The sequence below is a fragment of the Manacus candei genome, unplaced genomic scaffold (assembly GCF_025592945.1).
Source record: "Manacus candei isolate 608988 ecotype Guabito, Panama unplaced genomic scaffold, ASM2559294v1 h1tg000304l, whole genome shotgun sequence".
Classification (NCBI taxonomy): domain Eukaryota; kingdom Metazoa; phylum Chordata; class Aves; order Passeriformes; family Pipridae; genus Manacus; species Manacus candei.
This window is the reverse complement of record NW_026138352.1, coordinates 1,129-25,942: the sequence shown is the minus strand read 5'-3', so window position 1 is coordinate 25,942 and position 24,814 is coordinate 1,129. Positions and strand designations below refer to the sequence as shown.

General features: G+C 61.1%; 1 protein-coding gene and 2 long non-coding RNA genes across 3 annotated transcripts; 2 read left to right on the top strand and 1 right to left on the bottom strand.

Moving 5' to 3' along the window:
• Positions 1-64: 64 nt before the first annotated feature.
• Positions 65-15,975, top strand: RELB (RELB proto-oncogene, NF-kB subunit; the record flags this gene model as incomplete). Its single annotated transcript, XM_051775482.1, has 8 exons — positions 65-96; positions 1,001-1,092; positions 3,966-4,097; positions 7,237-7,341; positions 10,312-10,527; positions 13,367-13,435; positions 14,668-14,745; positions 15,485-15,975. Coding segments are annotated over 8 exons (1,140 nt in total), but the record flags the coding sequence as incomplete, so codon positions are not given.
• On the bottom strand, positions 1,158-3,284 carry LOC127465000 (uncharacterized). The gene is made up of 3 exons (XR_007901806.1): positions 3,192-3,284; positions 2,407-2,810; positions 1,158-1,234 (listed from the first exon to the last, which is right to left on the bottom strand). It is a non-coding gene; the product is annotated as an uncharacterized LOC127465000 (long non-coding RNA).
• A 6,619-nt stretch (positions 15,976-22,594) lies between the features above and the next one.
• On the top strand, positions 22,595-23,382 carry LOC127465001 (uncharacterized). Its single transcript, XR_007901807.1, has 3 exons — positions 22,595-22,614; positions 22,984-23,060; positions 23,338-23,382. It is a non-coding gene; the product is annotated as an uncharacterized LOC127465001 (long non-coding RNA).
• Positions 23,383-24,814: the final 1,432 nt, after the last annotated feature.

The following is a 24,814-nucleotide window of genomic DNA, read 5'->3' as shown; positions in this document are numbered from 1 at the left end:
CCCAAACCACCCCAAACCACCCCAAACACACCCAAAACACACCCCAAACACACCCCAAAAACAGCCCAGGGGGCCCCAGAGCAACCCCCGCCACAGGTGGGACCCCAAACCACCCCAAACACACCCCAAACCACCCCAAACACACCCCAAAAACAGCCCAGGGGGCCCCAGAGCAACCCCCGCCACAGGTGGGACCCCAAACCACCCCAAACACACCCCAAACCACCCCAAACACACCCCAAAAACAGCCCAGGGGGCCCCAGAGCAACCCCTGCCACAGGTGGGACCCCCAAACCACCCCAAACCACCCCAAACACACCCCAAAAACAGCCCAGGGGGCCCCAGAGCAACCCCTGCCACAGGTGGGACCCCAAACCACCCCAAAAACATCTGGGGGGGCCCCAGAGCAACCCCTGCCACAGGTGGGACCCCAAACCACCCCAAACACACCCCAAAAACATCCGGGGGGGCCCCAGAGCAACCCCCCCACAGGTGGGACCCCAAACCACCCCAAAAACATCTGGGGGGGCCCCAGAGCAACCCCTGCCACAGGTGGGACCCCAAACCACCCCAAACCACCCCAAACACAGCCCAAAAACAGCCCAGGGGGCCCCAGAGCAACCCCTGCCACAGGTGGGACCCCAAACCACCCCAAAAACATCTGGGGGGGGCCCCAGAGCAACCCCTGCCACAGGTGGGACCCCAAACCACCCCAAAAACATCTGGGGGGGCCCCAGAGCAACCCCTGCCACAGGTGGGACCCCAAAACCACCCCAAACACCCCCCAAAAACAGCCCAGGGGGGGGCCCGGGCACCAGGGGGTGGGAAACTGGAGGTGGCCCCACTTTTGGGGGGGGGGTCTCCTGGGCCCCAGGAGGGGTGGGAGGGGCTGGAAACCTGCCCCCCCTGGTTTTGGGGGGGGTCCCCTGGGCCCCAGGAGCTGTGGGATTTGGGGGTGTGGGGACCCCCCTGCCCACGGCTGTGCCCCCCCCCCCCCCAGCTTCAGCAACCTGGGCATCCAGTGCGTGAAGAAGAAGGAGATCGAGGGGGCCATCGAGAGGAAGCTGCAGCTGGGCATCGACCCCTTCAAAGGTGGGGGGGCTTGGGCCCACCCCGGGGGTCCTGGGCTCATCCCGGGGGTCCTGGGCCCATCCTGGGGGTCCTGGGCTCATCTCAGAGGGTCCTGGGCCCATCCCGGGGGTCCTGGGCCCATCCTGGGGGATTCTGGGCCCATCTCAGAGGGTCCTGGGCTCATCCTGGGGGATTCTGGGCCCATCCCGGGGGTCCTGGGCCCATCCTGGGGGTCCTGGGCTCATCCCTGGGGGTCCTGTGCCCATCCTGGGGGATTCTGGGCCCATCCTGGGGGATTCTGGGCCCATCCTGGGGGATTCTGGGCCCATTCCTGAGGGTCCTGGGCTCATCCTGGGGAATTCTGGGCCCATCCTGGGGGATTCTGGGCCCATCCCGGGGGTCCTGGGCCCATCCTGGGGGGTCCTGGGCCCATCCTGGGGGATTCTGGGCCCATCCTGGGGGATTCTGGGCCCATCCTGAGGGTCCTGGGCCCATCCCGGGGGTCCTGGGCCCATCCTGGGGGATTCTGGGCCCATCCCGGGGGTCCTGGGCCCATCCTGGGGGGATTCTGGGCCCATCCTGGGGGTCCTGGGCCCATCCTGGGGGATTCTGGGCCCATCCTGGGGGATTCTGAGCCCATCCTGAGGGTCCTGGGCTCATCCTGGGGGTCCTGGGCCCATCCTGGGGGTCCTGGGCCCATCCTGGGGGATTCTGGGCCCATCCTGGGGGTCCTGGGCCCATCCTGGGGGATTCTGGGCCCATCCTGGGGGATTCTGAGCCCATCCTGAGGGTCCTGGGCCCATCCTGGGGGTCCTGGGCCCATCCTGGGGGATTCTGGGCCCATCCTGGGGGATTCTGGGCCCATCCTGGGGGATTCTGGGCCCATCCTGGGGGATTCTGGGCCCATCCTGAGGGTCCTGGGCTCATCCTGGGGATCCTGGGCCCATCCTGGGGGTCCTGGGCTCATCTCAGAGGGTCCTGGGCCCATCCCGGGGGTCCTGGGCCCATCCTGGGGGTCCTGTGCCCACCCTGGGGGTCCTGGGCTCATCCCGGGGGTCCTGTGCCCATCTCAGAGGGTCCTGGGCTCATCCCTGGGGGTCCCGGGCCCACCCAGGGGTCCTGTGCCCATCTCAGAGGGTCCCAGGCCCACCCTGGGGGTCCTGGGCCCATCTCAAAGGGTCCCGGGCCCACCCTGGGGGTCCTGGGCCCATCCTGGGGGTCCTGGGCTCATCCCTGGGGGGTCCTGGGCCCACCCAGGGTGTCCTGTGCCCATCTCAGAGGGTCCTGGGCCCATCCTGGGGGATTCTGGGCCCATCCTGGGGGTCCTGGGCTCACCCTGGGGGTCCTGGGCCCACCCTGGGGGTCCTGGGCCCATCCTGGGGGTCCTGGGCCATCCCAGAGGGTTCTGTCCCAATCCCTGCGGGTCCTGGGCCCATTCTGGGGGTCCAAGACCCACTCTGGGGGTCTTGTCCCCACCCAGGGGATCCTGGGCCCATCCTGGGGGTCCTGTCCCCACCCTGGGTGTCCTGTGCCCATCCTGGGGGGTCCTGTGCCCATCCTGAGGGTCACACCCCAAAGCTGGGGGTCCTGGGCCCACCTTGGGGGTCTTGTCCCCATCCCAGAGGGTCCTGTGCCCACCCCGGGGGTCCTGTCCCTGCCCCAAGGGTCCTGTCCCCATCTCAAGGGTCTTGTCCCCACCCTGGGGGTCCTGTGCCCACCCTGGGGGTCCTGTGCCCATCCTGAGGGCCACACCCCAAACCTGGGGGTCCTGTTTCCACCCCAGGGGTCCTGTCCCCATCTCGAGGGTCCTGTTTCCACCCCAGGGGTCCTGTCCCCACCCTAGGGGTCCTGTTCCTATCCCAGAGGGTCCTGTGCCCACCCCGGGGGTCTTGTCCCCACCCTGGGGGTCCTGTTCCTATCCCAGAGGGTCCTGTGCCCACCCCGGGGGTCTTGTCCCCACCCTGGGGGTCACACCCCACCCCGGGGGTCCTGTGCCCATCCCAGGGGTCCTGTCCCCACCCCGGGGGTCCTGTCCCTGCCCCAAGGGTCCTGTGCCCACCCCGGGGGTCCTGCGCCCACCCCGGGGGTCCTGTTCCCATCCTGGGGGTCACACCCCAAACCTGGGGGTCCTGTTCCCATCCTGGGGGTCCTGTTCCCATCCTGGGGGTCACACCCCAAACCTGGGGGTCCTGTCCCCACCCCGGGGGTCCTGTGCCCACCCTGGGGGTCTTGTTCCTATCCCAGAGGGTCCTGTGCCCACCCCGGGGGTCCTGTTCCCACCCTGGGGGTCCTGTCCCCACCCCGGGGGTCCTGTGCCCATCCCAGGGGTCCTGTCCCCACCCCGGGGGTCCTGTCCCTGCCCCAAGGGTCCTGTCCCCACCCCGGGGGTCCTGCGCCCACCCCGGGGGTCCTGTTCCCATCCTGGGGGTCACACCCCAAACCTGGGGGTCCTGTTCCCATCCTGGGGGTCCTGTTCCCATCCTGGGGGTCACACCCCAAACCTGGGGGTCCTGTGCCCACCCCAGAGGTCCTGTTCCCACCCTGGGGGTCCTGTCCCCACCCCGGGGGTCCTGTGCCCACCCTGGGGGTCTTGTTCCTATCCCAGAGGGTCCTGTGCCCACCCCGGGGGTCCTGTCCCCACCCCGGGGGTCCTGTGCCCACCCTGGGGGTCTTGTTCCTATCCCAGAGGGTCCTGTGCCCACCCCGGGGGTCCTGTGCCCACCCTGGGGGTCCTGTCCCCACCCCGGGGGTCCTGTGCCCACCCTGGGGGTCCTGTCCCCACCCCAGAGGTCCTGTCCCCCCCCTCTCCGTGCCTGTGGGGGGTCTGCCCCCGCCCCCCACCCCCCTCCCCAGGGGCTGAGCCCCCCCTCCCCTCCGTGTCCCCCCTTTCCCAGCGGGTTCCCTGAAGAACCACCAGGAGGTCGACATGAACGTGGTCAGGATCTGCTTCCAGGCCTCCTTCCGGGACGGAGCCGGGACCACCCGGCACCTGAGCCCCGTCCTGTCCGAGCCCATCTTTGACAAGAGTACGTGAGACCCCCAGAGACCCCCAAACTCAGCCCCAGGGACCCCCAAACTCAGCCCCAAACACAGCCCAGGGACCACCCGGCACCTGAGCCCCGTCCTGTCCGAGCCCATCTTTGACAAGAGTACGTGAGACCCCCGGAGACCCCCAAACTCAGCCCCAAACACAGCCCAGGGACCCCCAAACTCAGCCCCAGGGACCCCCAAACTCAGCCCCAAACACAGCCCAGGGACCACCCGGCACCTGAACCCCGTCCTGTCCGAGCCCATCTTTGACAAGAGTATGTGAGACCCCCAAACTCTGCCCCAGAGACCCCCAAACTCAACCCCAAACACAGCCCAGGGACCCCCAAACTCTGCCCCAAACACAGCCCAGAGACCCCCAAACTCAGCCCCAAACAGAGCCCCAAACACAGCCCAGGGACCACCCGGCACCTGAGCCCCGTCCTGTCCGAGCCCATCTTTGACAAGAGTATGTGAGACCCCCAAACTCTGCCCCAGAGACCCCCAAACTCAGCCCCAAACTCAGCCCCAAACTCAGCCCCAGGGACCCCCAAACTCAGCCCCAAACACAGTCCCTGAGACCCCCAAAGTCAGCCCCAAACACACAGAGAGCCCCTCAGCACACAGAGACCACCCAGAGACCCCCAAACTCAGCAGGTTTGGGGGAATCTGGGGGGGTTTGGAGGGTCCGGGGGGGATTTGTGAGGTCCAGGGGGGTTTGGAGGGATCAGGGGGGATCTGGGGGGTCCAGGGGGGTTTGGAGGGTCCGGGGGGGATCTGGGGGGTCCAGGGGGGTTTGGAGGGTCCGGGGGGGATTTGGGGGGTCCAGAGGGGTTTGGGGGGATCCGGGGGGGATTTGTGAGGTCCAGGGGGGTTTGGAGGGATCAGGGGGGATCTGGGGGGTCCAGGGGGGTTTGGAGGGTCCGGGGGGGATTTGTGAGGTCCAGGGGGGATTGGAGGGATCAGGGGGGATTTGGGGGGTCCAGAGGGGTTTGGAGGGTCCGGGGGGGATCTGGGGGGTCCAGGGGGGGTTTGGAGGGTCCGGGGGGGATTTGGGGGGTCCAGGGGGGGTTTGGGGGGATCAGGGGGGATTTGGGGGGTCCAGGGGGGTTTGAGGGTCCGGGGGGGATTTGGGGGGTCCAGAGGGGTTTGGAGGGATCAGGGGGGATTTGGGGGGTCCAGAGGGGTTTGGAGGGTCCGGGGGGGATTTGGGGGGTCCAGAGGGGTTTGGGAGGTTCAGGGGGGGGTTAGGGGATCTGGGGGAATTTGGGGGATCCAGGGAAGGTTTGGAGGGTCCAGGGGGAATTTGGGGGGATCCAGAGGGGTTTGGGGGGTCCGGGAGGAATTTGGGGCAATCCAAAGGGGTTTGGGGGGGGTCCAGAGGGGGGTTGGAGGGTTCAAGGGGGGTTTAGGGAATCCAGGGGGGTTTGGGAGATTCAGGGGGGGATTTGGGGGATCCGGGAGGGTTTGGGGAGATCCAGGAGGGTTTGGGGGGTCCAGGGGGGATTTGGGGGGATGCGGGGATGTTTGGAGGGGGTTTGTGGGGTCCGGGGGTGTTTGGGGTCCCCTCCCCGGCTCATCCCAATCCTGGGGGTGCCTGGTCGTGGTTTGGGGGCTTAGGGGGTGTTTGGGGGGTCCGGGGGGATTTTATGGGGCCCGAGGGGGGTTTGGGGGCTTAGGGGGTGTTTGGGGGGTCCGGGGGGATTTTATGGGGCCCGGGGGGGTTTGTGGGGTCCGGAGGTGTTCGGGGTCCCCTCCCCGGCTCCTCCCAATCCTGGGGGTGCCCGGTCCCAGTTTGGGGGGATCTGGGAGGGGTTTGGGGGGTCCGGGGGGATTTTTATGGGGCCCGGGGGGGGGTTGTGGGGTCCGGGGGTGTTCGGGGTCCCCTCCCCGGCTCCTCCCAATCCTGGGGGTGCCTGGTCCTGGTTTGGGGGTTTAGGGGGAGTTTGGGGGGTCCGGGGGGATTTTAGGGGGCCCGGGGGGGTTTGTGGGGTCCGGGGGTGTTCGGGGTCCCCTCCCCGGCTCCTCCCAATCCTGGGGGTGCCTGGTCCTGGTTTGGGGGTTTAGGGGGTGTTTGTGGGGTCCGGGGGGATTTTATGGGGCCCGGGGGGGGGTGGGGGTTTAGGGGGTATTTGGGGGGTGCGGGGGGATTTTATGGGGCCCGGGGGGGTTTGTGGGGTCCGGAGGTGTTCGGGGTTCCCTCCCCGGCTCATCCCAATCCTGGGGGTGCCCGGTCCCAGTTTGGGGGGATCTGGGAGGGGTTTGGGGGGTCCGGGGAGATTTTATGGGGCCCGGGGGGGTTTGTGGGGTCCGGGGGTGTTCGGGGTCCCCTCCCCGGCTCATCCCAATCCTGGGGGTGCCTGGTCCTGGTTTGGGGGTTTAGGGGGTGTTTGAGGGGTCCGGGGGGATTTTATGGGGCCCGGGGGGGTTTGTGGGGTCCGGAGGTGTTCGGGGTCCCCTCCCCGGCTCCTCCCAATCCTGGGGGTGCCTGGTCCTGGTTTGGGGGTTTAGGGGGTGTTTGGGGGGTCCGGGGGGATTTTATGGGGCCCGGGGGGGGGGTGGGGGTTTAGGGGGTATTTGGGGGGTGCGGGGGGATTTTATGGGGCCCGGGGGGGTTTGTGGGGTCCGGAGGTGTTTGGGGTCCCCTCCCCGGCTCATCCCAATCCTGGGGGTGCCTGGTCCTGGTTTGGGGGGATCCGGGAGGGGTTTAGGGGGAGTTTGGAGGGTCCGGGGGGATTTTATGGGGTCCGAGGGGGTTTGGGGGTTTAGGGGGAGTTTGGGGGGTGCGGGGGGATTTTATGGGGTCCGGGGGAGTTTGGGGGGTCCGGGGGTGTTCGGGGTCCCCTCCCCGGCTCCTCCCAATCCTGGGGGTGCCTGGTCCTGGTTTGGGGGTTTAGGGGGTGTTTGAGGGGTCCGGGGGGATTTTATGGGGCCCGGGGGGGTTTGTGGGGTCCGGAGGTGTTCGGGGTCCCCTCCCCGGCTCCTCCCAATCCTGGGGGTGCCTGGTCCTGGTTTGGGGGTTTAGGGGGAGTTTGGGGGGTCCGGGGGGATTTTATGGGGCCCGGGGGGGGTTTGTGGGGTCCGGGGGTGTTCGGGGTCCCCTCCCCGGCTCCTCCCAGTCCCGCGGAATTCCGGCAGAATCCACGAACACGTCGGAGCTGCGGATCTGCCGCATGAACAAGGAGAGCGGGCCCTGCACGGGGGGGGAGGAGCTGTACCTGCTCTGCGACAAGGTCCAGAAAGGTACCCCCCAAAACCCCCCCGGGACCCCCCCCCCCCGGCAAAATTTGGGGTCAAATTAACCCCCCTGGCAAAATTTGGGGCCAAAGTACCCCCGGGAGGGGGAAATATTTGGGGTTAAATCACACACCCCCCAGCAAAATTTGGGGTCAAAGTATCCTTGGGAGGGGGAAATATTTGGGGTTAAATCACCCCCCCCCCCGGGAATATTTAGGGTCAAATCACACCCCCCGGCAAAATTTGGGGTCAAGGTATCCCAGGCAGGGGAATATTTGGGGTTAAATCAACTCCCCTTGCAAAATTTGGGGTCAAAGTAGCCCCAGGATGGGGGAATATTTGGGGTTAAATCACACACACACCCCCCCGGGGAATATTTGGGGTAAAATTATCCCCCCGGGGAATATTTGGGGGTCAAATCACCCCCCTTGGAGAATATTTGGGGTCAAATCACCCCCCCGGGGCATCTTTGAAATGATCCCCTGGGGAATAGCCCTGGGATTTGGGATCGTTTTTGGGGGGTTCCCTGGGCAGGAGGGGCAGCAAACCCAGACCCCCTGGGCTGTTTTTTGGGGGGTTCCCGGGCTCCAAGAGGGTGGGAAGGGCTGGAAACCCCGATCCCTTGGAGCTGACACTGGCCCAGGGCTGTTTTTTGGGGGGTTCCCGGGCTCCAGGAGGGTGGGAAGGGCTGCAAACCTGGATCTCCTGGATCTGGGACCATTTTTGGGGGGATTCCCTGGGCTCCAGGAGAGTGGGAATGGCTGCAAACCTGGATCCCTTGGATCCCCTGGATCTCCTGGATCCAACACCAGCCCAGGGGGGTGATTTTGGGGATTCCTTGGGCTCCAGGAGGCAGGGAGGGGTTGGAAAACCAGATTCCCAGGGGTGATTTTGGGGATTCCTTGGGCTCCAGGAGGGTGGGAAGGGATTGCAAACCTGGATCCCCTGGATCTGGGACCGTTTTTAGGGGATTCCCTGAGCACCAGGAGGGAGGGAAGGGCTGCAAACCTGGATCTCCTGGATCTCTTGGATCCAGCACCAGCCCGGTGGGGGGGGGTGATTTTGGGGATTCCTTGGGCTCCAGGAGGGTGGGAAGGGCTGGAAACCTGGATCCCCAGGGGTGATTTTGGGGATTCCCTGGGCTGCAAACCTGGATCCCTTGGACCTGGGACCGTTTTTGGGGGATTCCTTGGGCTCCAAGAGGGTGGGAAGGGCTGCAAACCTGGATCCCCAGGGGTGATTTTGGGGATTCCCTGGGCTGCAAACCTGGATCCCTTGGACCTGGGACCGTTTTTGGGGGATTCCCTGGGCTCCAAGAGGGTGAGAAGGGTGGAAACCTGGATCCCCTGGATCTCCTGGATCCAGCACCAGCCCAGGGGGGTGATTTTGGGGATTCCCTGGGTTCCAGGAGGGAGGGAGGGGTTGGAAACCCGGATCCCCAGGGGTGATTTTGGGGATTCCTTGGGCTCCAGGAGGGTGGGAAGGGATTGCAAACCTGGATCCCCTGGATCTGGGACCGTTTTTAGGGGATTCCCTGAGCACCAGGAGGGAGGGAAGGGCTGCAAACCTGGATCTCCTGGATCTCTTGGATCCAGCACCAGCCCGGTGGGGGGGGTGATTTTGGGGATTCCTTGGGCTCCAGGAGGGTGGGAAGGGCTGCAAACCTGGATCCCCAGGGGTGATTTTGGGGATTCCCTGGGCTGCAAACCTGGATCCCTTGGACCTGGGACCGTTTTTGGGGGATTCCCTGGGCTCCAAGAGGGTGAGAAGGGTGGAAACCTGGATCCCCTGGATCTCCTGGATCCAGCACCAGCCCGGTGGGGGGGGGTGATTTTGGGGATTCCCTGGGTTCCAGGAGGGAGGGAGGGGTTGGAAACCCGGATCCCCAGGGGTGATTTTGGGGATTCCCTGGGCTCCAAGAGGGTGAGAAGGGCTGCAAACCTGGATCTCCTGGATCCATCACCAGCCCGGGGGGGTGATTTTGGGGAATTCCCTGGTCTCCAGGAGGGTGGGAGAGATTGGAAACCTGGATCTCCTGGATCCCCTGGATCTCCTGGATCCATCACCAGCCCGGGGGGGTGATTTTGGGGAATTCCCTGGGCTCCAGGAGGGTGGGAGAGATTGGAAACCTGGATCTCCTGGATCTCCTGGATCCATCACCAGCCCGGGGGGGGGGGTGATTTTGGGGAATTCCCTGGGCTCCAGGAGGGTGGGAGGGATTGGAAACCTGGATCTCCTGGATCCCCTGGATCTCCTGGATCCATCACCAGCCCGGGGGGGGGGGGTGATTTTGGGGAATTCCCTGGGCTCCAGGAGGGTGGGAAGGGCTGCAAACCTGGATCCCCAGGAGTGATTTTGGGGATTCCCTGGGCTGCAAACCTGGATCCCCTGGATCTCCTGGATCCATCACCAGCCCAGGGGGGTGATTTTGGGGATTCCCTGGGTTCCAGGAGGGAGGGAGGGGTTGGAAACCCGGATCCCCAGGGGTGATTTTGGGGATTCCCTGGGCTCCAAGAGGGTGAGAAGGGCTGCAAACCTGGATCTCCTGGATCCATCACCAGCCCGGGGGGGGTGATTTTGGGGAATTCCCTGGGCTCCAGGAGGGTGGGAGAGATTGGAAACCTGGATCTCCTGGATCTCCTGGTTCCATCACCAGCCCGGGGGGGGGGGTGATTTTGGGGAATTCCCTGGGCTCCAGGAGGGTGGGAGGGATTGGAAACCTGGATCTCCTGGATCCCCTGGATCTCCTGGATCCATCACCAGCCCGGGGGGGTGATTTTGGGGAATTCCCTGGGCTCCAGGAGGGTGGGAGGGATTGGAAACCTGGATCTCCTGGATCCCCTGGATCTCCTGGATCCATCACCAGCCCGGGGGGGTGATTTTGGGGATTCCCCGGGCTCCGGGAGGGAGGGAATCGCTTCCAGCCCGCCCTTGTCGGTCCCTCCCCGCTCCCCCCGCCCCTCGCTCTGCCCGCAGAGGACATCGCGGTGGTTTTCCGTCGGGAATCCTGGGAGGCGCGGGCGGATTTCTCGCAGGCCGACGTGCACCGCCAGGTCGCCATCGTGTTCAAAACCCCCCCGTACCAGCACCTGGAGCTGCGCGAGCCCGTGGAGGTGGAGGTGTTCCTGCAGCGCCTCACCGACAGCGTCTGCTCCGAGGCCTTCCGATTCACCTACCTGCCCAGGGACCACGGTGGGCACGGGGAGGGGCACGGGGTGGGCACAGGACCCCTGGGTTTGGGGTGTGACCCCCGAGATGGGGACAGGACCCCCGGGTTTGGGGTGTGATCCATGGATAGGGACAGGGACAATGGGATGGGCACAGCGTCTGCTCCGAGTCCTTCTGCTTCACTGACCTGCCCAGGGACCACGGGGGGCACGGCGGGCACGGGGGGGGGCACGGGGGCCATGGGATGGGGACAGGGACAATGGAATAGGGACAGGGACAATGGGATGGGGACAGGGACCATGGGATGGGCACAGCGTCTGCTCCGAGGCCTTCCGATTCACATACCTGCCCAGGGACCACGGTGGGCACGGGGAGGGGCACGGGGTGGGCACAGGACCCCCGGGTTTGGGGTGTGATCCATGGATAGGGACAGGGACAATGGGATGGGGACAGGGACCATGGGATGGGCACAGCGTCTGCTCCGAGGCCTTCCGATTCACATACCTGCCCAGGGACCACGGTGGGCACGGGGAGGGGCACGGGGTGGGCACAGGACCCCCGGGTTTGGGGTGTGATCCATGGATAGGGACAGGGACAATGGGATGGGCACAGCGTCTGCTCCGAGTCCTTCCACTTCACGTACCTGCCCAGGGACCACGGGGGGCACGGCGGGCACGGGGAGGGGCACGGGGGGGGCACAGGACCCCCGGGTTTGGGGTGTGATCCATGGATGGGGACAGGGGCAATGGGATAGGGACCATGGGATGGGCACAGCGTCTGCTCCGAGTCCTTCTGCTTCACTGACCTGCCCAGGGACCACGGGGGGCACGGGGGGCACGGGGAGGGCACGGGGGCCATGGGATGGGGACAGGGACAATGGAATAGGGACAGGGACAATGGGATGGGGACAGGGACCATGGGATGGGCACAGCGTCTGCTCCGAGGCCTTCCGATTCACATACCTGCCCAGGGACCACGGTGGGCACGGGGAGGGGCACGGGGTGGGCACGGGGTGGGCACAGGACACCTGGGTTTGGGGTGTGATCCATGGGATGGGGACAGGACCCCCGGGATGGGGACAGGGACAATGGGATGGGGACAGGGACAATGGGATGGGGACAGTGTCTGCTCCGAGGCCTTCCACTTCACCTACCTGCCCAGGGACCACGGTGGGCGCGGCGGGCACGGGGGGGGGCACGGGGACATCGTGGGATGGGGACAGGACCCCCGGGTTTGGGGTGTGATCCATGGGGTGGGCACAGGGGCAATGTGATGGGCACAGCGTCTGCTCCGAGGCCTTCCGATTCACATACCTGCCCAGGGACCACGGGGGGCACGGGGAGGGGCACGGGGTGGGCACAGGACCCCCGGGTTTGGGGTGTGATCCATGGGATGGGGACAGGACCCCCGGGATGGGGACAGGGGCAATGGGATGGGGACAGGGACCATGGGATGGGGACAGGGACAATGGGATGGGGACAGTGTCTGCTCCGAGTCCTTCTGCTTCACGTACCTGCCCAGGGACCACGGGGGGCACGGCGGGCACGGGGAGGGGCACGGGGTGGGCACAAGACCCCCGGGTTTGGGGTGTGATCCATGGATAGGGACAGGGTCAATGGGATGGGCACAGCGTCTGCTCCGAGGCCTTCCGATTCACTGACCTGCCCAGGGACCACGGTGGGCACGGGGAGGGGCACGGGGTGGGCACAGGACCCCCGGGTTTGGGGTGTGATCCATGGGATGGGGACAGGACCCCCGGGATGGGGACAGGGACAATGGGATGGGGACAGGGACCATGGGATGGGGACAGGGACAATGGGATGGGGACAGTGTCTGCTCCGAGTCCTTCTGCTTCACGTACCTGCCCAGGGACCACGGGGGGCACGGCGGGCACGGGGAGGGGCACGGGGTGGGCACAGGACCCCCGGGTTTGGGGTGTGATCCATGGATGGGGACAGGGGCAATGGGACAGGGACAATGGGGTGGGCACAGCGTCTGCTCCGAGTCCTTCCGCTTCACTGACCTGCCCAGGGACCACGGTGGGCACGGGGAGGGGCACAGGGTGGGCACAGGACCCCCGGGTTTGGGGTGTGATCCATGGGATGGAGACAGGACCCCCGGGATGGGGACAGGGACAATGGGATGGGGACAGGGACCATGGGATGGGGACAGGGACAATGGGATGGGGATAGGGACAATGGGATGGGCACAGCGTCTGCTCCGAGTCCTTCTGCTTCACTGACCTGCCCAGGGGGCACGGGGGGCACGGGGGGGGGCACGGAGGGGGCACAGGACCCCCGGATTTGGGGTGTGATCCATGGGATGGGGACAGGACCCCCGGGATGGGGACAGGGACAATGGGGTGGGCACAGTGTCTGCTCCGAGTCCTTCCGCTTCACGTACCTGCCCAGGGACCACGGGGGGCACGGGGGGGGGGGGCACGGGACCCTCAGGGGGCACAGGGGGGGCACGGGGACACCGTGGGATGGGGTGTGATCCATGGATGGGGACAGGGACAATGGGATAGGGACAAGGGGGTGGGCACAACGTTTGCTCCGAGTCCTTCCGATTCACCTACCTGCCCAGGGACCACGGTGGGCACGGCGGGCACGGGGGGGGGCACAGGGTGGGCACAGGACCCCCGGGATGGGGTGTGATCCATGGGGTGGGGACAGGGACATGGGGTGGGGACCCCCAGGTTTGGGGTATGACCCTAAGGGTGGGGGGACAGGACCCCCAGGGTGGGGGGGCCCCCCTGCCAGCCGGGGGGGGGTCTCTCCAGGCCGGGGCTGGGGGGTCTCTCCCCGCTAAGGGGGGTCCCTCCCAAGCCCCCCCGTGACCCCCCCCCGTGTTCCCCCCCCAGACGCCTACGGGGTGAACGTGAAGCGCAAGCGGGGGATGCCCGACGTGCTCGAGGAGCTCTCGGGGGCAGGTGGGACCCCCGGGCACCCCCAGGGACCCCCCTGGCATGTGGGGGGCACCCCCAGGGACCCCCTGGCATGAGGGGGGGACCCCTGGGGGGGTGGGACCCCCAGAGACCCCCCGGCGGGGGCGTCTGGGGGAGGGGCTGCATTTGGAGCCGCTTTTGGGGTCACTTTTGGGGCAACTTTGGGGGCACTTTTGAGGTGAATTTGAGGCAACTTTTAGGGTCACTTTTGGGGCCTGTTTGGGGCCAATTTTGGGACCCACTTGGGGCCTCTTTTGGGCCACTTTTGAAGCACTTTTGGGCCAATTTGGGGTCACTTTTGGGGCCTATTTGGGGCTGCCTTTGGAGCCACTTCTGGGGCACTTTGGGGGCACTTTCAGGGCCACTTTTGGGGCCAATGTGGGGCCATTTTTGGGGCAACTTTTGGTGCCCATTTGGGCCCCTTTTAGGGCAAATTTGAGGTCACTTTTGGGGCCATTTTTAGGGCCTCTTTTGGACCACTTTTGGGGCACTTTTGGGCCATTTTTGGAGCCAACTTTTGAGGATACTTTGGGGGCACTTTTTGGCCAATTTGGGGCCATTTTTGGGGCAACTCTTGGGGCCCATTTGGGCCACTTTTAGGGCCAGTTTGGGGTCACTTTTGGGGCCTCTTTTGGGTCACTTTTGGACCACTTTTGGGGCCATTTTTAGGACCTGTTTTGGGGCAATTTTAGGTCACTTTTGGGCCACTTTTGGGCCAATTTGGGATCACTTTTGGGGCCATTTTTAGAGCCTCTTTTGGGGCACTTTTGGGCCATTTTTGGGCCAATTTGGGGTCACTTTTGGGGCCCATTTGGGGCCACTTTTGGAGCCAACTTGGGGCCACTTTTGGGGCCAGCTTTTGGGGCCAATATGGGGCCACTTTTGGGCCATTTTTCAGGCCTCTTTTGGGTTACTTTTGGGCCACTTTGAGGCCAAATTTGGGGCCACGTTCGGAGACAGATTTGGAGCCACTTTTGGGCCATTTTGGGGCCACTTTTGGCCACTTTGGAGGCACTTTTGGGCCATTTTTGGGCTGCTTTTGGGGCACTTTGGAGCCACTTTGGCTCCTGGACCCGGGGAGGGGCTCAGGGGGGAGCTGGGGGGGGTCTGAAGGGGTCCTGGGGGGCTTTGGGGACCCCCTTCCCAGCTGGAATTGGGGGTGGTCCCATGTTGGGGTGCCCCCCTCACCCCCTGTCCCCCCCCTTTGCCCCCCCCAGATCCGTATGGGATCGAAGCCAAGAGGAGGAAGAAGCCCCCCGGGTACCTGGAGCACTTTGTCCCGCTGCCGGCGGCAGGTGGGACCCCCAAAACCCCCCAAACACCCCCAAAAAACCCCCTGGGTGAGGTGGGACCCCCAAACCCCCCCCCAAAACCTCCCCCAGGTGAGGTGGGACCCCCAAACCCCCCAAAAAACCCCCTGGGTGAGGTGGGACCCCCAAACCCCCCCCCCCCAAACCCCCCCCCCGGGTGAGGTGGGACCCCCAAACCTCCCCTGGGTGAGGTGGGACCCCCAAACACCCCCCCAGACCTCCTCCAGATGAGGTGGGACCCCCAAACCAACCCCCAGGGTTAAGTGGGACCCCCAAACCTTAATTGGGACCCCCAAACCTTCCCCCCTGGGTGAGGTGGGACCCCCAAACCTTAACTGGGACCCCCAAACCCCCCCCCGGGTGAGGTAGGACCCCCAAACCACCCCCCAGGGTTAAGTGGGACCCCCAAACCTTAAGTGGGACCCCCAAGCCTTCCCCCCGGGTTGGGTGGGACCCCCCAGGTGAGGGTTTGGGGGGCTGGAACCCCCCCTGGACTATTTTGGGGGGCCAGACCCCCCCTTATCCCCCTTTTCCTCCCTCTCAGGAGGGTTTGGGGGGCTGGGACCCCCCCAGGACTATTTTGGGGGGCCAGACCCCCCCTTATCCCCCTTTTCTTCCCCCAGCTGAGGGTTTGGGGGGCTGGGACCCCCCTGGACTATTTTGGGGGGCCAGCCCGCCCCCCCCCCAAGACCCCCTTAACCCCTCTTTTCCCCCCCCCCTCCAGACGACGCCTTCGGGGGTGACCCGGAGCCCCCCCTGGACCCCCTGGACCCCCTGAGCCACCTCTACCTTCCCTTCCCGCCCCCCCCGGGGCTCCCCCCGCTCTTCCCGCCGCCGGAATTCCCGGAATTCCCACCTTTCCCGGGCCCGGAGCTGCTCCTGGAACCCTCCCCGCCCCTCCCCCCCCAACGCGCCCCCCCCCGCCGACCACCCCCCTCCCACCTCCACCCTGGTGGGCTCCCACATGTTCCCGGGGCATTTGGGGGACGGCTGAGACCCCCCCCCCCCCAAAAAAAAAATAACAAACCCCACCCGAGGGGTTTGGGGGACCCCAAATTAGGGACACTCCCCCCCCATCCCGGGCCGGCTGGACCCCCCCGGGAAGGGCAGAGCCCCCCTCCCCTTCATTTCCCCCCCTAGTTTGCACTATATTTATGGGGGGGGGGCGCGGGGGGACCCCCGGGATTGGGGGGGGACCCTCGGGATTGGGGGGGGACCCCTGGAATTGGGGGGGGGACCCCTGGAATTGGGGGGGGGGGCGTGTTCCCACTGCTCCGGGAATAAAGCCATGGATGGACCCCCCCCGGGATTCGTCCTTGGATTTGAGGGGGTGGGGGCACAGGAGTACCACCCGAGATAGGGGGGGGACCCCCGGGATTGGGGGGGCACAGGGAGACCCCTGGAATTGGGGGGGACCCCTGAAATTGGGGCGGGGGGGGGCGTTCCCACTGCTCCGGGAATAAAACCGTGGATGGACCCCCGGGATTCGTCCTTGGATTTGAGGGGGGGGGGAATACCCCCCGAGATGAGGGGAGGACCTCTGAGATGGGGGGGGCACAGGGAGACCCCTGGAATTGGGGGGGGACCCCTGGAATTGGGGGGGGGGGGCGTTCCCACTGCTCCGGGAATAAAGCCATGGATGGACCCCCGGGATTCGTCCTTGGATTGGGGGGGGGGGGGCACAGGAGTACCCCCCGAGATAGGGGGGGACCCCCGGGATTGGGGGGGGCACAGGGAGACCCCTGGAATTGGGGGGGGACCCCTGGAATTAAGGGGGGGGGGCGTTCCCATTTCTCCGGGAATAAAGCCATGGATGGACCCCCGGGATTCGTCCTTGGATTGGGGGGGGGGGGGGGCACAGGAGTACCCCCCGAGATGGGGGGGGGGCCCCCGGGATTGGGGGGGGGGGCACCGGGGTCGTTCCGAGGGCTTCCGGGGTCCTTTGGACAGGCCTCGGGGCCATTTGGGGTGCCCCGGGGGTGTGGGGGGGGGGGGTCTGTGCTCTCCCCCCGAGGGTCCTTGGGCTCGTTCCGTGGGCTCCCGGGATAATTTGGATAATTTGGAGAGACCTCCGGCTCCTTTGGGGTGCCCCGGGGGCACGACACCCGATCCAAAGGAGGATTCCTCGAAGGGAAAAGGTGCCAGCACAGAAAGCCCTGGCTGCCCACGGAGTGCCCAAGGCTGCGCCACACCCTGCACCTGAAAGCCAAATTTACCAAGCTTTCTGTCCCGGCAAACAGGGCTGCTGTCCCCCCTTTGGTCAGCCCCGCCCACCATTGCCGGCCACCCCATCCAAAGACGAAGATTCCTCCCAGAGCAAAGGGGCCAGAACAGAAAGCTCTTGCTGCCATGGAGTACCCAGGCTGGCCCACCAAATCCACCCAAGAGCCAAAGGTTGCAGACTTGCTTGGCTGAGGAGAAGGGCTCTTGGCTTTATACAGCTCCAGCTGCCAGTGCCACGGTCCAAATGTCATACCTTTGAAGATTCCTCCCAGAGTAAAGGGACCAGGACAGAAAGCTCTTGCTGCCAGGCTGGCCCACAAAATCCACCCAAGAGCCAAAGGTTGGAGGCTTGTTGGCTGAGGAGAAGGGCTCTTGGTTTTCTACAGCTCCAGCTGCCAATCCCACTGCCCGAATTCCGTACGTTTGAAGATTCCTCCCAGAGCAAAGGGGCCAGGACAGAAAGCTCTTGCTGCCATGGAGTACCCAGGCTGGCCCACCAAATCCACCCAAGAGACAAAGGATGGAGACTTGCTTGGCTGGGGAGAAGCGCTCTTGGCTTTATACAACTCCAGCTGCCAGTGCCACGGTCCAAATGTCATACCTTTGAAGATTCCTCCCAGAGCAAAGGGACCAGGACAGAAAGCTCTTGCTACCAGGCTGGCCCACAAAATCCACCCAAGAGCCAAAGGTTGGAGACTTGCTTGGCTGAGGAGAAGGGCTCTTGGCTTTCTACAGCTCCAGCTGCCAGTGCCAATGGCCAAATGTCGCACGTTTGAAGATTCCTCCCAGAGCAAAGGGGCCAGGACAGAAAGCTCTTGCTGCCATGGAGTACCCAGGCTGGCCCACAAAATCCACCAGAGAGCCAAAGGTTGGAGACTTGCTTGGCTGGGGAGAAAGCCAAACTTAACAACCTTTCTGTCCTGGGAAACAGGGCTGCCCTGGCTGCCCACGGAGTGCCCAGGCTGCGCCACACACTGCACCTGAAAGCCAAACTTAACAACCTTTCTGTCCTGGGAAACAGGGCTGCTGTCCCCCTGTCATGGTTTGAGATAGCCCCAAAATCCAATCCCCTAGCTCCATTCCCCCTCCCACATCTCAACCTAATGTGAGATGGTTTTTTCCAGACAAAACACACCAGACTCAAAATGGGGGGAAAGGGAAATATATTACAATGACTGTACAAATAAATACCACATCACATTATACACACGATCACAGCTATCTCTACCATGACATATAGTATTTACAATGATCAGATCTCTTCTCCCCTCCAAATAAAAGTCCAGGAGGGAAAGAAGGACAGATCCCTTCCAGTCCTTAAGCAGCAGCATCTTCTGAGGCAGCAGTCTGTCTGTCTTCTCCACATGCAGCAGCTGATAGCTGGCTTTCTGCCAGCACTCACGAGGGAGGTATTCAAGCCTCTCTCGGCCCCATCGCCTCCAACCGAGGGGTCTTCCGTGGGCTTCGTAACCCCAGACAAGGTCGTATCACCACGGTCATATCACGAAGACACAAGGGGGTCTTCGTGACGGTCTGGTATCTCCAGGAGACTCAGCTCCTTGCAGGGCCTCTGTGCCCTGTCTCTCAGGCTGCCACCGTGGCAGCAGTGCGAGGGGGGGATGCCAAAATCAACTCCCCCCACATTCCATCTGGCCGTCCCGGTCCAGCTGCGGGACGCTCTGAGCTTCTCAGCTCCTCTCTCTCTCCACTGCTGCATGTCTAAAACTCTTCTCCTTAACAGGAGCCCATCTCCCTCTTTCCTCAGAGGGATCTCAAAGGAGTTTTAGGGGATCTGGTACAGTCTTACCCCCAGAACTCTGTCTCTCAGGCTGCTGGCTCTCTTTTTTTCCCGGCTCTCCTTCCAGGAGTCCTTTCTCTGGTGCTGCATGTTGCTTCTGCTGCTCCTCCAGTTCAGGTGTTATCTATCCTGGCTCTCTGCCAGTCTCTGGATGCTGCTCTGTGCCCATGGAGAAAACATCTCCCGGCATAGCTACAGACAACTTAGTCCAGCCTACAACTGTTCCAGGTCTTTGCAGTCCCCCCAGAGGGCCCGAGGGGCTCCGAGCCCCTTCCTCGTGGCTCTACGACATGGCCACCTCTCCTCAACAACCCAAAACTACAACTCATCTCTCCCGGTGAGCTTGTGGGATGGTGACATTTCTGCAGGAGCGCCCATTGGGCAGAACTCCAAAACTTCCAGGGGTTTCCACCCCGTGGGGTCTCCCACTTTCCTCAGCCTCGGGGGGAAAACGAGGTTCAAACCACGGCACACGCCCATTGGGGTGCCATGGCAACGGGACACGCCCATGGGGGTGCCATGGCAACGGGACACGCCCATGGGGGTGCCATGGTAATGGGACACGCCCATGGAGGAGGGGGAGGGTGCCATGGCAACGGGACACGCCTACAGAGGGTTTCATGGCAACGGGACACGCCCATGGGGGGTGTCATGGTAATGGACACGCCCATTGAGCAGAGACCACGCCCACCGGGGAGAGGGTGCCATGGCAACGGGACATGCCCATCGGGGTGCCATGGTAACGGGACACGCCCACTGAGGGTGTCATGGCAACGGGACACGCCCATGGAGGAGGGGGAGGGTACCATGGCAACGGGACACGCCTACAGAGGGTGCCATGGCAACGGGACACGCCCACTGAGTAGAGACCACACCCACCGGGGCGAGGGTTCCATGGCAACGGGACACGCCTACAGAGGGTGCCATGGCAACGGGACACACCCACTGAGGGTGTCATGGCAACGGGACACGCCCATCGGGGGTGTCATGGCAACGGGACACACCCAAGGAGGAGGGAGACCACGCCCATACCTGACAGAGCCACGCCCACCGGGGAGAGGGTGCCATGGCAACGGGACACGCCCCCCTGGGACAGAGACCACACCCATCCCTGACAGAGCCACGCCCACTGAGGGGGAGAGGGTGTCATGGCAACGGGACACGCCCACCCGGGACTCAGACCACGCCCATCCCTGACCAAGCCACACCCACTGAGGGTGAGAGGCTGCCATGGCAATGGGACACGCCCACCCCGGGACAGAGACCACGCCCACCGAGGGAGAGGCTGCCATGGTAACGGGACACGCCCACCGAGCGGAGGCCACGCCCCTCCCCAAGCCCCGCCCCCTCCCCCTTTTCCGGCGGGTTTATTTTTAAACTTCCTTTTTTTCTTTTCCCCTCCCCCCGCGAGGCCCCGAAAAGCAGAAGTTTCACCCCAAAATCCCCCCCAAAAAAACCCAGAAAAGGGTCAAAATTAAATAAATTCTTTTTTTTCTCCTGGGGGGGAATTTTTTTAGGTTTTCTTTTTTAGGAGGGGGGTCCGACCACCCAAAAAAATCGAATTTTAACCCTGAAAAAAAACCCAAAACACCCCCCAAAAAAGGCGAAAAATGGTAAAAATTAAATAAATGTATTTTTTTCTCCTGGGGGGCATTTTTGTTTTTTTTTTTTTAAGAGTGTATTTTTTGGGAAGGGGGGTCCGACCACCCAAAACCCCCGAATTTTAACCCTAAAACCCCCCAAAAACACCCCCAAAAAACCCAGAAAAGGGTAAAAATTAAATAAATTCATTTTTTTCTCCGCGGGGGGAATTTTTTTAAGTTTTTTTTTTTTAGGAGGGGGGTCCGACCATCCAAAAAAGTCGAATTTTAACCCTAAAAAACCCCCCAAAACACCGCGAAAAAAAGCAGAAAAATGTAAAAATTTAATAAATTTATTTTTTTCTCTGTTAGGGGGATTTTTTAAGGTGGATTTTTTTAGGAGGGGGTTCTGACCACCCAAAAAAATCGAAATTTAACCCTAAAAAAACCCCATAACACCCCCCAAAAAAAACCCAGAACCGGGTAAAAATTAAATAAATTGATTTTTTTCTCCTGGGGGGCATTTTTGGGGTGTGTTTTTTATGGAGAGGGGGTTCCAACCACCCCAAAAAATCGAATTTTAACCCTGAAAAAAACCCTAAAAACACCCCGAAAAAAAAGCAGAACCGGGTAAAAATTAAATAAATTTATTTTTTCTCTGGAGGGGGAATTTTTTAGGGTATTTTCTGTATTTTTTAGGGGTGTCAGCTGCACTTGCAGGCGCTGACGACCATCCCCGAGAGCTGCTCCACCCGCGTCTTCCTGCCCCCCAAAAAACCGAATTTTAACCTTAAAACCCCCCTAAAACACCCCGAAAAAAAACCAGAACCGGGAAAAAAATTAAATAAATTGATTTTTTTTTATCCTGGGGGGGATTTTTAAGGTGGATTTTTTTAGGAGGGGGGTCTGACTACCCAAAAAAATCGAATTTTAACCCTGAAAAAAACCCCAAAACACCCCGAAAAAAACCCAGAACCGGGTAAAAATTAAATAAATTTATTTTTTTTCTCCTGGGGGGGATTTTTTAAGGTGGATTTTTTTGAGGGGGGGGGGTCCGACCACCAAAAAAATCGAATTTTAACCCTGAAACCCCCCCCAAAACACCCAGAAAAAAAACCCAGAACCGGGAAAAAATTAAATAAATTTATTTTTTCTCCTGGGGGGGATTTTTGGGAGGTGTTTTTCTTTGGAAGAGAGGTCCGACCACCCAAAAAAAATCGAATTTTAACCCTGAAAAAAAAAAACCAAAACACCCCGAAAAAAAACCAGAACCGGGTAAAAATTAAATAAATTTATTTTTTCTCGAGGGAGGGGACTTTTTAAGGTGTTTTTTTTTATTTTTTGGGGAGGGGTCAGCTGCACTTGCAGGCGCTGACGACCATCCCCGAGAGCTGCTCCACCCACGCCTTCCTGCCCCCCAAAAAACCGAATTTTAACCCTAAAACTCCCCTAAAACACCTCGAAAAAAAGCAGAAAAATGTTAAACTTAAATAAATTGATTTTTTTCTCTGTTAGGGGGATTTTTAAGGTGGATATTTTTAGGAGGGGGGGTCTGACCACCCAAAAAAATCGAATTTTAACCCTAAAAAAAAACCAAAACACCCCGAAAAAAAGCCAGAATCGGGAAAAAATTAAATAAATTTATTTTTTCTCCTGGGGGGCATTTTTGGGAGGTGTTTTTCTTTGGAAGACAGGTCCAACCATCCAAAAAAATCGAATTTTAACCCTGAAAAAAAACACCAAAACACCCCGAAAAAAAACCAGAACCGGGTAAAAATTAAATAAATTTATTTTTTCTCGAGGGAGGGGACTTTTTAAGGTGGTTTTTTTTATTTTTTGGGGAGGGGTCAGCTGCACTTGCAGGCGCTGACGACCATCCCCGAGAGCTGCTCCACCCGCGCCTTCCGGCCCACGTAGTAAATGATGGGGAGGGGCTCGAGGGTCCGCGGGACGCAGCAGGGAGCGGCAGAACCCCCCGGGTTGTGGAGGTTGTAGAGAGCCAAAACCTGCGCGGGAAGAACCCCAAAATCAGCCCGGAAATAGGAAAAAAAAACCAGAATAAAGGAATAAATGGCTGGGAATAATCCCCTAAAATAGTCCCCAAAATGAACCCCAAAATCAACCCAAAAATAGTAAAATAAAGGAATAAATGGCTGGGAATAATCCCCTAAAATAGTCCCCAAAATGAACCCAAAATCAGCCCAGAAATAGGAAAAAAAAGGAATAAATGGTTGGGAATAATCTCACAAAATAGTCCCCAAATGAACCCCAAAATCAACCCAGAAATAACCCAAAAACCCCCAAATCAGCCCAGAAATAGGAAAATAAAGGAATAAATGGCTGGGAATAATCCCCTAAAATAGTCCCGAAAATGAACCCCCAAATCAGCCCAGAAAGAGGAAATAAAACCCGGGAATAAAGGAATAAATGGCTGGGAATAATCCCCTAAAATAGTCCCCAAAATGAACCCCAAATCAGCCCAGAAATAGGAAAAAAAAAACGGAAATAAAGGAATAAATGGTTGGGAATAATCCTCTAAAATAGTCTCGAAAATGAACCCAAAATCAGCCCAAAAATAGTAAAATAAAGGAATAAATGGCTGGGAATAATCCCCTAAAATAGTCCCCAAAATGAACCCAAAATCAGCCCAGAAATAGTAAAATAAAGGAATAAATGGCTGGGAATAATCCACTAAAATAGTCCCCAAAATGAGCCCCAAAATCAACCCAGAAATAACCCAAAAACCCCAAATCAGCCCAGAAATAGGAAAATAAAGGAATAAATGGCTGGGAATAATCCCCTAAAATAGTCCCGAAAATGAACCCCCAAATCAGCCCAGAAAGAGGAAATAAAACCCGGGAATAAAGGAATAAATGGCTGGGAATAATCCCCTAAAATAGTCCCCAAAATGAACCCCAAATCAGCCCATAAATAGGAAAAAAAACCCGGAAATAAAGGAATAATCTCACAAAATAGACCCGAAAATGAACCCCAAAATCAGCCCAGAAATAGGAAAAAAAAAACGGAAATAAAGGAATAAATGGTTGGGAATAATCCTCTAAAATAGTCTCGAAAATGAACCCAAAATCAGCCCAGAAATAGGAAAATAAAGGAATAAATGGCTGGGAATAATCCACTAAAATAGTCCCGAAAATGAACCCAAAATCAACCCAAAAATAGTAAAATAAAGGAATAAATGGCTGGGAATAATCCCCTAAAATAGTCCCCAAAATGAACCCAAAAATCAGCCCAGAAATAGGGAAAAAACCCCGGAAATAAAGGAATTATCTCACAAAATAGTCCCGAAAATGAACCCCCAAATCAGCCCGGAAATAGGAAAAAAATCTCGGGAATAAAGGAATAAATGGCTGGGAATAATCCCCTAAAATAGTCCCCAAAATGAGCCCCAAAATCAGTCCAGAAATAGGGAAAAAAACCCGGAAATAAAGGAATAATTTCACAAAATAGTCCCGAAAATGAACCCTGCCCCTATCCCCAGCCCCCCCAGGACCCCCCCGCCCCCCCCCGTGCCCCCCACCTTGGTGTAGTGGTTGTCAGCGCTCCAGATGTAGGGACAGGGACCCCAAAAAAGGGGGTCCCAGCCCCTCCAGCCCCTCCCAGCCCCCCAAGACCCCCCCAGGACCCCCCCCCGGCCCCCCCCGGGTCCCCCACCTTGGTGTAGTGGTTGTCAGCGTTCCAGATGTCGGGGCAGGGACCCTCTTTTTTGGGGTCCCAGCCCCTCCCAGCCCCCCCAGGACCCACCCAGGACCCCCCGGACCCCTCCCAGTCCCCCCCCGTGCCCCCCACCTTGGTGTAGTGGTTGTCGGCGCCCCAGATGTAGGGGCAGGGACCCTCTTTTTTGGGGTCCCAGCCCCTCCAGTCCCTCCAGGACCCCCCAGGACTCCCCAGGACCCCCCCAGGACCCCCCCAGGACCCCCCCCGTGCCCCCCCCGAGCCCCCCACCTTGGTGTAGTGGTTGTCGGCGCTCCAGATGTCCCCCAAAAAAGGGGGTCCCAGCCCCTCCAGACCCCTCCCCCCGGCTCCCAGCCCCCCAAGGACCCCCCCAGGACCCCCCCAGGACCCCCCCGTGCCCCCCACCTTGGTGTAGTGGTTGTCTGCGCTCCAGATGTAGGGGCAGGGACCCCAAAAAAGGGGGTTCCATCCCCTCTAGGACCCTCCCCCCTGCTCCCAGCCCCTCTGGACCCCCCCAAGGACCCCTCCCAGTCCCCCCCCGTGCCCCCCCCGTGCCCCCCACCTTGGTGCAGTGGTTGTCGGCGCTCCAGATGTCGGGGCAGGGACCCCAAAAAAGGAGGTCCCATCCCTTCCAGCCTCCCCAGGACCCCCCCAGGACCCCCCCAGGACCCCCCAGGACCCCCCCCGGCCCCCCCCGGGCCCCCCACCTTGGTGTAGTGGTTGTCAGCGCTCCAGATGTCGGGGCAGGGACCCTCTTTTT